Below are 13,514 nucleotides of genomic sequence, written 5' to 3'. Positions count from 1 at the left end.
GTTAGTTCTGCTGGCAGAGCTCTGCACCATTTAGGTCTGTGGACGCTAGGGATAACTCTGCTGGCTTCAGCCTGAACTTGTAAGATCTGTTTAAGTCGATGGTACACGTGCGATCTAAACGAATTTTCAGAGAGCACTTTAGCACAAACGTCGTCATTTCCTGTTAGTGATCAGTTGGAAAGGGTTCCTTCAAGTCTTCCTCCGGTATCCCTTCTAGGTGGAGGAAGTGGCGCTCTGGGTGTCACAGGTGTTTAGATCGTCTTCTATCTGCCTTCATCGTGAATAGGCATAAAGCATTCCAGCTGAGAAACACGTGCTTCTGTCTCAGAGTTTATGACATTTGATTAACATTGCCCATATTTTACTGTGCACTGATTAAAAAACAATCGCCGTATTTGCAAATTGTTTGCTATATTAGCTGTGCTCGTGTGTTTCAACAAAATACATATATGTTCTGTGTACATTCAAAATGAAATAAGTGTGGAACAATTGATATATGACTACTTGGTAAGCAATACATGCCATAAGTTATCCCCATACATACGTTATAAGGCAAGTCGCCATGGAGTTCTATTATCATACAGACGAACATTACAACGCAGAAGGCTGAGCTCCTTTAAAAAGTTTTGGAACTTCTAAGTGACTTTCAATATCCTTTTATACTATTGCATAGAGTATTATGCCATCACCCTTCCCACAAACCTCCACAATTCTTGGTGCTTACTCTTTCATGTGAAAGACAGAGTATATGTGCATACTTGGCGATTACAAGTAGAATCTTTAGGGTGAAATTAGACACAACAAAAATAAGCAGTTTGCATTTTTACAAGAGGACATGAGAATCAATGTGTAGAAAAATGCAGAGATTCTGTGTTTCCCGCAATGACCTATTGAATGTAAAAAAATAAGCATTTTACCATATATATCCCATATAGATTAAATCTAGGGGGACCCAGATGTATTATTTAAGAAACAACCATGTTCATGGAAAGGGTCCAAAGTCACAGGCAGCACGGATGCAGCAATGGACATCTGGATTTCGCTGGCACTTTTGTTAAAATCGCTGCATTTTTACAAAAGTGCTGATTTCGCGGCAAACCGCGAAATCCTGGAGGGTCTGTCTAACAAAGGCTCTCCCTACTGCAGAAAGAGACCTTGCGCCACGTCCGAGTTCAGACGCCACATCGTGATCCATCATGCACCAGCGCCTGAGTTTGTCCGCCCTGGCGTTCAGAGAACCTGCCAGGTGTTAAACCACCAAGGTAATGCCTTGATGTTCCAGCCATGTCCAGAGGCGCAGAGCCTCCTGACCACCCCGTCCCGTTTGTTGTAATACCACATGGTGGTGGTGTTGTTGTCTATGAACACCTGCACTACACTTCTCCGGAAAGAGGGAAGGAATGCTTTCAGTGCAAGTCAGAGAGCCCGAAGCTCCAAAAGGTTGACATGGAGCCAGGACTCCGCCGGAGACCAGAGGTCTCTGATCCCCGCCTTTCCCAAGTGGCCACCCCATCCCAGGAGGGACGCATCAGTCCCCACTGTGTGCTCCGGTTGGGGAAGGGAGAGGGATCTGCCATTGACCCAATCGCCATTCCTGAGCCACCACTGCAATTGTCGTGCAGTGCCCTGCGAGATCTGGACATGATCGGACAGGCTGCCCTGATGCTGTGCCCACTGGAACTTCAGGTCCCACTGCATGTTGCACTAGCAGGATGCAGGAGGCCATCAGGCCCAGGAGCCGGAGGATCATCCTGACTGAAACCTGGGATAGAGGCTGAAAGATTGGAATCATAGCCTGAATATCCTGGACTCGATGCTGTGTTGAATCCAGAACCACTCCGATGAAGATGAGCTGCAACCACTGCCATCACTTTCGTGAACACCCGAGGGGCGCTGGTAAGGCTGAAGGGGAGCATGGCAAACTAAAAATGCTCTTGGCCTGCTGGTGGGCCGGCAGGATGGGGATATGAAAATATGTGTCCTGCAAGTCCAACGCTACCATCCAGGCTCCAGGGTCGAGGGCAGCCAACCCCTGAGCCAGAGTCAACATCTTGAACTTCTCCTTCCGGAAGAAGCGATTGACGTTCCTGAGGTCCAAGATGGGGCACAGGCCACCTTTCTCCTTTTTGGGGACCAGAAAGTAGTGGGAATAACAACCACGTCCTACTTCTGGCCCAGGAACGCGTTTGATGGCCCCCTTGGCCAAGAGGGCCGTGACTTCCTGTTGGAGTAACACAAAGTAATCCCCGACATGGGGTGGAACGGAGGTGGCAGACTCGAAGGGGAGGGAGTAGCCCCTTCGGACGATTTGCAGCACTCACCTGTCCAAGGTGACAGAACGCCAGTGGTGGAGGTGATCTTGAATCCTGCCACCCACAGGCGTGGGGTGCACCTGAGCGGAGGTGGACTGACAGGCACGCTGGCCCCCTGTGCCACCACGGCGTTGCTGAGGTTGGTTCTGCACAGGCTTCTGGCAGAACGAATGTGTTGGGGCACCCCTTCCGTGGCCACGAAAGGAACTAACAGCAGACGTTTCCGGGCGCGTGGCGGAGAGACCCAAGGACTTGGCTGTAGCCCGAGAGTCCTTAACACGCTCTAGCACACTGTCTGCCTTATCGCCAAACAGGCGAGTACCATCAAAGGGCATGTCACTGAGGGAACTCTGAACATCCTCTGAAAACCCTGTGGACCGCATCCAGGCGCGGCGACGGAGGGCCACTGCCCTGGAGATCGCCCTACCCAGAGAATCCCCGGAGTCCAGCCCACACCAGACAGCGAACTTTGCAGCGTCTTTCCCCTCAGCAACAGCTTGGGAAAATACTGCCCGAACCTCCTCCGGACACTGGGGCAGCGTCTGTGCCACCATGTCCCACACAGCGTGAGAGTAGCGGTCCAAGAGGCATGCAGTGTTCACCGACCGCAGCCCAGGCTGGCAGAGGAAAACAATTTCCTGGCAAACTGCTCCAGCTTCTTTGATTCCTTATCTGGTGGGGCAGTAGGGAATTGCCCTTTGGGAAGTGGAGGCCCGAATGACCAGGCTCTCTGAAGTTGGGTGGTTCGTTAAAAAGGCAGGGTCACCCGGTGCCGGGCGATGACGCCTGGCCATGTTCTTATCCACAGGAACCCCTGTGGCTGGTCTAGACCAGGTGCCCATCAAAACATCCGTTAACGCCTCATTGAACGGAAGCAGAGGCTCCATAGAGCTTGCAGCCGGCTGAAGCACTTCAGTGAGGAGGTTGGTCTTGAGAGTGACAGTAGGCAGATAAAGGTCAAGGGCCTCAGCTGCTCTGCGGAGCTCCACAGTATATGTGGTGCCCTCCTCCGGGACAGCAGCAGGAGAGAGAAAACCAGGATCAGAGGAGAGGTCAAGGCCCCTGCATCCTCCTACTCCTCCGCCCACTCCTGTTCAGACTCGCACTGCCATGCAAGAAGGTCCTCAGACCCCTCCCAGTCGTACCCCTCCTCCACCGCCGGAGGCACAGGCTGCTGTGGCGGGGGAGACAGCGGAATACAAATGGTCCAGCGGCGCAGGGAACGGCGCCGATCCGGCTCCATGTCCCAATTAGGGTCCCAACCCGGAGAAAAATTGTCAGGCGGAGGACCCTGCGGCGCCGGAGCCACCGGCAGAGGACCTTGCGGCGCCGGAGCCACCGGCAGAGGACCGTGTGGAGCCGCCGGCAGAGCCGGTAGTGGAGCCGGTGGTAAGGAAGGGCCTTGGGCCCGATGGCACGCCCGTGGGAGCCCGAGGCTTGTAAAGGTGGTCCATGGCAGCAAGAAATTCTTGCACCTGAGCCGGACTCGCCGACGGACCCGGATAAGGTGGGTAGGCCGCGGGACTCACAAGCTCCAACGGAGCCGCGAGAGAAGAACCCCTGGCCCCCCTCGTCCGCGTCCAGAGACTTTTTTCTTATGAAGTATCTTACCGGATTCCGAGTGTGAAGACTTTGACCTCGAGCAACGATGGTGATGGCTCTGCGGTGAGTCCCTCGAGCGACCCCTGGACCTCGAATGGCGCGGAGACGACTGCCAGGCCTCCAGCAGCTTTCGGGACTGCTCCCACAAAGCCTTCGGAGCCAAGGCCAGACAGTCGGAACATGACCGGGGGTCATAGTCACGCTCCAGACAGTAGAGACAGATGCCATGGGGGTCGGCCACCGACAACGTACGGTGACAGGCCCTGCAGGATTTAAACCCAGGCATCCCTATGTGGCATCAGGAGTCAAAGACTCAAAGAAGTAGAGACAAAAGTCTCAAAAAAGTTAGTCAAAAAGTGACTAGTGTACATGCTCTAACCGAATCTGCGCTTGCTGGTGCGTAAAAGAAAGAACTGACGTCAGCGCGCATGCGTGGCACCCAAGTAGTCTCCATGACGTCACTTCGGCGCAATCGTCGGCAACGACAGCCGCGGTCCGCACAACGCCATCTTCCGACGCGCAGGGGTTCTGCTGACGAAAAACTTTCCGAGTCCAGTTCGACGCCTGGTGATATTCTAATGTAAGGAATCTATCACTAACGTGTCTCTTTCAGATGACCCATACCAACACTAGATAGGCAGAGGAGAAGCTTTACACTGACAATAGACGCTGAAATTCCAGCCTGCAGAAGCTACAACACGCATCGGTCTGACATCCCTTACAGGGTGTCCAACTTGAGACCAAGATGGGGTCCTTCGTTCACTCCCATCAGGTAATGGGGTTGGCTCTTTCCTAGGATATTCTTGGCTTTACAAGATAGGTACACATAGGTAGGGCTTGCATCTTAGAAGTACACTTGATTACTGTCATGTATCTATATGCCTGCATATACATTCACTGTTTTAGCACCATGGTAGAACTCTACCTTTTATTTACTCTGTTGGTACTTGTAATCTTATACATCAGTTTCCGTCTAATGATTGTTGCAGCAAACATGTTTTATACTAGAATGACGCTGGTTTAATAAATGCTTATTCAAAACGTCCCCATCATTTATTCTGTGTTTCTCTGAGACTAAGTGAGCATGTTTGACTGATCGAAAAAGTACTACACTGTTTCCACGATCCCTGAAGGATCAAGAGTTGTCATGTTCAATAGTTGCTAGAAACTAGTTGCTTCTTGGTACGGTTAGGGGGCTCATGGTGGCACTGTGAACTAGCTGGTCTAAAGGCTGACATATCCTTTGGGGGGGTGTCTGGAAACATCAATCCCTTAGTTTATGTTGTTTAAACGCGCAGGTCCCATGTATTATTAGTATCTACACTACATGGCGCCGTCAAAGTTGGTTTGGTTCTTATTTAACGGTCAAATCTGAGTAGTTCAGTCGTGCTTTCTCAGAGACCCCTACTCACATATACCAAGAGACATCTGGAGTGGGATGGGAAAGGATCCACCGCAGCGAAGTAGATATATCCTATGAATACATAGGATAAACCTACTCTGCTGCGGTGGATTTGTAGGCTGTAGGTGTGTTCAAGCTTGAAGGATATAGTTCCCTACAATGCGCAAAACCTTATCGCTTTTTCTTAAAAGCTTCCTCCCATAATGTCTCAGACTGGAGACGCTGGTAAGAGTGGTGCTAGTGTAGAGGAAGCTGAGCAGGAAGGTGCGCTTAACATTTCACAAAAAAATTGCAGACATGCACTTACTATGAAATTAGTCGATTATGATGTTCCACCAATAGGTGTGGCGGTAACCTTCGTGATTGAGGCACACAAGGCATTCAGGACAGAGGTATTCTATTCTTGATTTAAATTCCCACCTGCAGATGCACGTACACATGCATGTGTTTTATACTTATATTCCAGATGAGACACCAGAAGAATACCTACCATTACTGATATCAGGCAGACCTCTCGCATGTGTCTGTATGGACCAGTGTGGCCCCCTACAATCTGATGGGGCTTACAGGTACATGCTGATGGCAGTGGATTCATGCTCTAAATTCCTGTGGGTGTGGCCTCAGTGCTCGGCTGACGCCCAATCTGTTATAAAGGATTTACAAGTCTTCATAGGGACATACACAGTTGGCACATTACATTCTGACCGTGGCCCTGAGTTTAGCTTACAAAGAAGCCATTGGAAGTTTGGGTGTGGTACTCCCCATATCATCATGAGGGAAATTCAATTGTGGAGAGGAAAAACCAGGACTTAAAGCAATCCTTAACAGATATGGTATTGGGCTCGGTTGGCAGTTGGGTCAATCACATATATGGGGTCCGGAGGGCACTTAACAACATGCCAAGAAGTTCCCTAGTGGGGGCCGTACTCTCCATATGAAGTCCTGTTCGGGATTAGACTGTGGGTACCTGACTTCCACTGTGGCAGCACAGTGGGGGAAGAAAAACCATTTGACATCAATGATCGTTTGGCTATTTCACCAGAACTCAATGAATTTCAGCATTAAAAAGCAACATCCAAGAAAATGCACCGCCGCTGGAGAAGTGAAAGCTGTAACGGCAAGACCTGCCTGGGTCCCGAATTTTGGGGACCCGGTCGGAGAAAAGGTTTTAGACAAAAAAAGAATTTGAGCCATCTTACAGAGTGCCAGTACCTATCCTGGCTGTTGAAGGAACAAGAACAGTACTTCTTCCACCTCTGGCCAGCAAAAAAGAAGATTTGTCTCAATTGATCTGATCAAACCACACTATGTGGCCAATGCTCAATAGTAGGGTGCGTGGGCTCCTGGGTAGCACCAGATCTCCTCTCACTACCATATAGGAAGTTCAGACAGAAAGAATAATAATATTTGGAGATTCTACTCCATGAAGAGAAGGAGTTATCAACCACGGAATGGAGTTTGTACCTACAAATGACAAACAGATCTCAAGTCGGCCTAACACCAACATCTATGTGAATATGTCTCAAACTGAGACATCTGCCAGTTCTACAAAACCTGCTGAGCGACCAAAGGTAGATCAAACTGCGTCTGGCTACTTCATTGATTTTGATAATTTCTCACTGGATCTCAGTGAACCCAAGTTACCACCTCCGCCTGCTTTCCACAAACAACAAATTTGGGAGTTCTACCTTTGGCTGAAAAAGGCTTACCTTGTTTTTCCCTGGATACAGCTCTGGATTGCAATTGTTCTACTGTTCCTAGTCCTCTAGATAGGTGTAGTTTCTGTCTTTTTCCTGCACCTGAATGGAAATTACCTCTCAAAACGCTTCACAGTACAACATATGAACCTGGTCCTGAAACCGCATGCATCATCACACCGTGAACAGAGAGACATGTCCTTAGTGAACATTACAGCAGTTCTAGTTCCTGAAGGAATAGTTTGAGACATAGTTTAATACGATGTATATGGTCCAACTGAACTTTTAAAAAATACCACACTTATTTAGAATTTCTTTAAGTCATATCATCATCTTCAGTACTTTCACTGGTGATTGGGACTTTGAAACTGTAAATACTACACTGCCTGATTTAGAACAATCTGCAGCATTTTCAAATAATGAATTGCATGATGATACATTTAATTTTAACACCGTGGTTTGTTACCAACACTATGGTCATCATTTCTTACACAAAGTAAGTATTCCACGTAAAGTTTTCGCTTACAATAGGAACATTGCCCAACACTGCCAAAAGGTAGTTCAGCTACATTCGCACAAAAGTTTGTTTATTTTTCTGGTTTTAACACATCAGACCCGACCTTTTTTTTATTATAAGGTTGCACTTACACCTGCAAAGAAAAATATGCTCACTAACACGAAACAGATATACTCTGCTTATTTTATCACCCAGCTTTCTTTACAGGGTTTTGACTTTTGGAAGGACACTACAGACACAAAATCTGACTGGGGGACTAAAGATTGGCAAATTCAGGGAACTGAGGCTTTATTTAGAGCATGCCTCATACCAAATCAGATAATCTTACTGAATGACACAGTGCAACACACTTTCTATCTTGGGTCAGCCAAGATCAATGACTTGAACATACCTTGGATTCCCACAGTTAAACACTTTGAGGGATGGCAAAACTCTACGCAACATAGTGAGGATGCATTCGATGACATTCTACATGATGATTTGTATAATTAATCTGACCCCAATTGGAAGGGATATTTGGTTTGGCCTATCGACACAAATAGGTGTCAGTCACAATTCAAGACTACTTCCGAAGGGTTTAGTATCCATAGGCCTGGCCAGCGCTATGTAAAAACAGGACACTCAGGGTGGTGACATCTTACAGTGTTGGGAAGTTATGCCTAGAGTGGCTAAAAACCTCAACATTGTGCCAGGTTAAACAACACCTGTCCTTACTCTCAGATGACATGGATCTGAGGGATTTTTTGTTAGGTCCCCAGAAGCCAAGTCAAAAGCGCCTCTTATACACCATTTACGAGGTTTGGAAAATCTCCCAGAAGCAGGGTGCTGAGAGATTGCGTGAGATTGACAGGGCTCACTTAGAAAAGGCTTTGGCCGTGGTTAACAATGGCATGACCACACTATCATCTAGAATTTACTTAATGGGTAACATTGTGTCTTCTGCTATAGATATAATGGAACAGGATTAGTCTTCAACATGGACAATCACAATTGCGACTCATTCTAATATTGAGCTGGACGCTGCAATCAATGCGTTCTGGCCACATGCCCGGCACTACATCAAAAGCACGACTCTATTTTTTGGCATACAATCTAACAGAAAGACAGATGTTAATGGCACAAAGAGATGCAAAATATACAATGCTACACATTGAAAAACTTGGACCAATTACCTTTCACCGTGTCTTAGTCACATTCCACAGAATGGTTAATCCATGGCTATATTACACTGCCAGTCACGACATTCCAATTCCAACACTGGGGAGAGGAGTTGGCCTAACGGCTAGGGCGCTCGACCTCGGACCTGGGGATCTGGGTTTGAGTCTCGGTAACGACGCCAAAACCTCCTGTGATTCTGGGCAAATCACTTAATCTCCCCGTGCCTAAAATGAATGTGTGTCCGTCCTCATGTAACGTAACTGGTGCTATGTAAAGCGCTCTGATACCTGATTCGGTTCGGGTCTAGTTCGCGCTATATAAAACTCTGCAAAAAAAATAAAAATTCTGTCCACAGTACCAGCAGGTAGGCAGCTATGAAGCATAGGGGGGGGGAGGGATTTATACACGAGTATTGGGAATTACCGTACAGATTTAGATGCAGGAATGGGGACACTGAAGTTTCTCTCAGCGGTTCAGACTGTGAAACTGCTTTAAGTGGGTCTCTAGTTTGCAATTATATTTTGCTTCACGGAACCTGTAATGCTTCGGTTGCCAACTTATCATGTCACTTGAAGGGTTCCCCAGCTGCCATGATTCATTTGATGTTCAATCTGCTTTTGAATGGAAGCTATATGATGCTGAATGGTCAAGGTTGCTGTGGGATGGTACCAGGCATCACATATCTTTTCAGAGTAAGTTCCAGGGTTACTTGTATGCAATTTGGCTTTCCACCAACCCACACAGTTAGAGAGGCAACGCTATGGCCTTCGTTGAATGTTTCCTTTATACAGTTTAATTCTCTGAGCAGACTGAAAGCTGTACGTTTACAGAAGGATGTGGCCTTAACCTCAGTCCGAGAGACTTTTGATCTCCAGGCTGCAAGGTCTTCAGCTGAGCTACAGGCACTAATCCGAACGAACTTACCAGTCGATTTCAGGGAAATGGTACATCATATCGTTAAAATGTCTGATACGAGGGGAATCGTGCATTTATTAAGACCAAAGGTTCGGACTATTGAGCACCTTTCAGACAATCTTCTGAGTTATTTCAGCAGTTATACATTCCATAATGGGAAGCGTTTTTGGAGGGCTTCCGCTGGTCCTACTAATTGGTCCTACTACTTGTAAAGGGTATTGAATATGCTACTTACCAGTATGCATCTGTTCTTGGCATGTAGGGCTGCTAACATTCATATCTATTGCATAGATCGCCGCCTAGTGTTGGGTCCGGATGACTGCACATTGTTGTCCTGGAAGAGTCTTCGAAGTATCACGAGATAGGTGGCTCCTCCCCTGGACTACAGTGCGCATGGGCATCGACTCCATCCCCAGATTGTTTTTAGCCATTGTGGCAGAGATGGAGTGAAATAGTGTAAATGATGTCCATGCTAATGATTGAATGCAAGAAGGATCTGCAGCCGCTACGGGCACCGGGGAGGAGGGTGGGCGATATGAATGTTAGCAGCCCTACATGCCAAGAACAATGCATACTGGTAAGTAGCATATTCAGTTCGAGGCATGTGGGCTGCTAAATTCATATCTATTGCATAGAATACATAGCAGTCCCTCCATCAACGGCGGCTGCCCGTGCCAGCTGCAGAAGTCTGAAAAAGTGTTTTGAGAACAGCCTGACCTACAGCTGCCTGCTGCTTGGAATGCACATCAACACAGTAATGTTTTGTAAACGTGTGTGGTGTAGACCACGTGGCTTCTCTACAAATGTCTTCCAAAGGAATGTTCCCCAGGAAAGCCATGGAGGCCCCCAACTTGCGTGTGGAGTGCGCTCTTGGGGGGACCGTTAAATTACGTTTAGCCTTTTGATAACAAATCTGAATGCACTTAACGATCCATCTGGCTATTCCTGCCTTGGAAATAGGGTTGCCTTTGTGCTGGGCTGAGAAGGCAACAAAAAGTTGCTGTGTCTTTCTAAATTGTTGTGTTCTGTCAATGTAGTACATGAGTGCCCTTTTTACGTCCAACGTATGGAGCATTCTTTCCGCTACTGTTTGTGGGTTCTGAAAGAATGCGGGCAGTTCAATAGTTTGGTTGACATGAAACTGTGACACCACCTTCGGAAGGAACTTGGGGTTAGTGTGAAGCACTACCCTGTTTGAATGAATTTGTATGAATGGCTCTTGTATAGTGAGCGCTTGCAGCTCACCAACACGCCTGAGAGATGTAATAGCAATGAGAAAGGCCACTTTCCATGTCAGGAACTGAATCTCGCATGAATGTAGCGGCTCAAAAGGTGGGCCCATCAGTCTAGTGAGGACCACATTGAGGTTCCACACAGGAGCTGGTGGTGTTCTGGGAGGAATGATTCTTTTCAGTCCCTCCAGGAAGGCTTTAATGGCAGGCACCCTGAAAACGGAGAGATGCTGCCTGTTCTGGAGATAAGCCGCTATGGCGGATAAGTGTATCCGAATGGAAGCGTAAGCTAGATTGCATTTGTAAAGATGTAACAAATATCAGATGATGTTAGGAATGGATGCATCTAGCGGGTCAATGTGATGCTCTGTACAGTAAATGACAAACCGCTTCCACTTTGCGGCATAGCAAGCTCGGGTAGTGGGCTTCCTTCCTCTCTGATGATGTCCATGCATTCAGGAGGCAGGTTGAGATAGCCAAATTCTAAGACCTCAGGAGCCAGATCGCCAGATTGAGCTGTTGCGGATCTGGATGCTGCATGTCGCCATGGTTCTGCGTTAATAGCCTGGGAGTGAGATGCAGTCTTTGATGCGGTACCATGGAAAGGACCAGAAACGTGGTGTACCATGGTTGGCGTGCCCACGTTGGAGCAACCAGGATGAGCGTCATCGAGTGTTGCTTTAGCTTTCTTGCCACCAGCGGAATGAGAGGCGCTGGGGGAAAAGCGTACGCAAATCTGCCTGACCAGTTCATCCATATCGCATTGCCCTGCGATTGTGGGTGAGGGAACCTGGCGGCAAAGCTTTGGCATTTTGCGTTTTCCCTTGTGGCAAACAGGTCTATCTCCGGATGACCCCACTGCTGGAAGTACGGGTGGAGTACTGATGGATGTATCTCCCACTCGTGCATTTGATGGCTGTACCTGCTGAGCAGATCCGCCATCGGATTGTCCTTGCCTGGGAGGTGTTCCGCCATGAGGAAGATGTTCCTTTGAATGGCCCACTTCCACATGCTCTGAGCCAGATGAGACAGCTGTGGAGAGTGTGTCCCTCCCTGCTTCTGGATGTAGTACATGGCTGTCATGTTGTCCGTCCGGATCAACACGACCTTGTTGCACAGATGTACTTTGAAGGACTTGAGCGCCATGAAGATCGCCATCAACTCTAGGTAGTTGATGTGCATCTTTTGTTGCTGCGTTGACCACAGTCCCTGCACCGTGTAGTGGAGCACATGAGCTCCCCACCCCTGGAGAGATGCGTCCGTTGTTAGGATAATCTGTGGCACAGGCTCTTGGAACGGTCGGCCCTTGCAAAGGTTATGTGGAGTCCACCAATGCAGAGAGTTGTATGCCTGACCGGTCACCAACACTAGGTCTTTCAACTGTCCTTGAGCCTGAGTCCACTGATGTGCCAAGCATTCTTGGAGCGGACGCATATGCAGCCTTGCGTGCAGGACTATGAAGATGCAGGAGGCCATCATGCCTATCAACTGCATGAACACTCTCGCTGGTAGGGAGTGTTGTGGTCTGAACCTTTGGATGAGCGACTGAATGCTGTCGATCCTCGCTTGGTTTGGCTGAGCTGTAGCAGTCAGAGTATTTATTGTCGCACCCAGATACTGCCGCACGTGAGAAGGCTGAAGGTGCGACTTTGGGTAGTTCAGTGAGAACCCCAGACTGTGAAGGAGGTGAATAGTGTGGGACATCTGTGCGGCGCACTGTTGTTCCGACTTTGCTTGAACCAGCCAGTCGTCTAGGTAAGGGTAGACATGTATATTTTGTCTCCTGAGGTGCGCCGCTACTGTCGCCAGACACTTGGTGAACACTCTGGGGGCAGTGGTCACTCCGAAGGGAAGGACTTTGAACTGATAATGCCTGTTTTCGATGGTGAACCTGAGGTATTTTCTGTGGGAGGGGTGGAGTGGTATGTGGAAATAAGCATCCTTGAGGTCCAAGGTTGCTAGGAAGTCCCCTTGGTTTAGCAGGGGAAGAATTTGCTGCAGTGTTAGCATATGAAAATGTTCTGATAGGATATACAGGTTGAGGGGGCGTAGATCCAGAATGGGTCTGAGGGATCCGTCCTTTTTCGGGATGAGGAAGTACAGGGAATAGACCCCTGTTCCTTCCTCCTCCACTGGTACGAGCTCTATTGCGCCTTTTTGTAGCATCACAAGAACTTCCTGCTGCAATAAGTGCAAGTGCTCTTCCGACATAGGACGTTGTCTTGGGGGAATGTTGGGTGGAGTGGATGTCAACTCCAAACAGTAACCGTATTGGATACGTTTTCTCAGCCACCTGTCTGTGGTGATGGACGTCCAGACTGGCAGGAACTGCTGGAGTCTCCCCCCGACAGGTGTTGGATGGTCGGGGGGCAGTGACAGAGAGTCACTGTTTGTTGGCGGCAGAGGAACGGGAGTTGTTGTTGCCTCTGCCCCTGCCCTTGGCACTGTTTCCTCTGTAACCCCCTCTACCCTGCTTGGGGTACGAGGACTGCGCGCCGCCTTTGGTGAAATGCGTCTGCTGTGCCAAGTGTCCTCTGGTAACACCACGGGTACTTGAGCGACGAAAAGTGCTCCCCCTGAATTGCTGAGACTGAAGCGCCCCCATGGATTTAGCTGTCTCATTGTCTTTTTTAATCTTCTCGAGGGTGGTGTCAACGTCCGGGCCAAACAGTCTGTCGG

The 13,514-nt window shown here is 48.5% G+C and overlaps 1 protein-coding gene across 2 annotated transcripts in view; it reads right to left on the bottom strand.

The window, feature by feature from the left end:
- Nucleotides 1-13,514, bottom strand: part of SAP30 (Sin3A associated protein 30) — a 154,694-nt gene that overhangs the window by 32,991 nt on the left and 108,189 nt on the right. Inside the window, exon 4 of one of the 2 annotated variants that reach the window (XM_078677076.1) lies at nt 7,030-7,115. The exons of the other annotated variant lie outside the window; for it this stretch is intronic. Within the exon in view, the coding sequence (XP_078533202.1) occupies nt 7,074-7,115 (42 nt within the window). The 3' untranslated portion in view covers nt 7,030-7,073. Of the gene's footprint in view, nt 1-7,029; nt 7,116-13,514 lie in introns of those variants that run through there. 2 annotated transcript variants of the gene reach the window in all.

The sequence above is a fragment of the Lissotriton helveticus genome, chromosome 2_1 (assembly GCF_964261635.1).
Source record: "Lissotriton helveticus chromosome 2_1, aLisHel1.1, whole genome shotgun sequence".
Taxonomy (NCBI): Eukaryota; Metazoa; Chordata; class Amphibia; order Caudata; family Salamandridae; genus Lissotriton; species Lissotriton helveticus.
The sequence above is the reverse complement of the archived record's forward strand: the minus strand, read 5'-3'. Positions and strand labels throughout refer to the sequence as shown.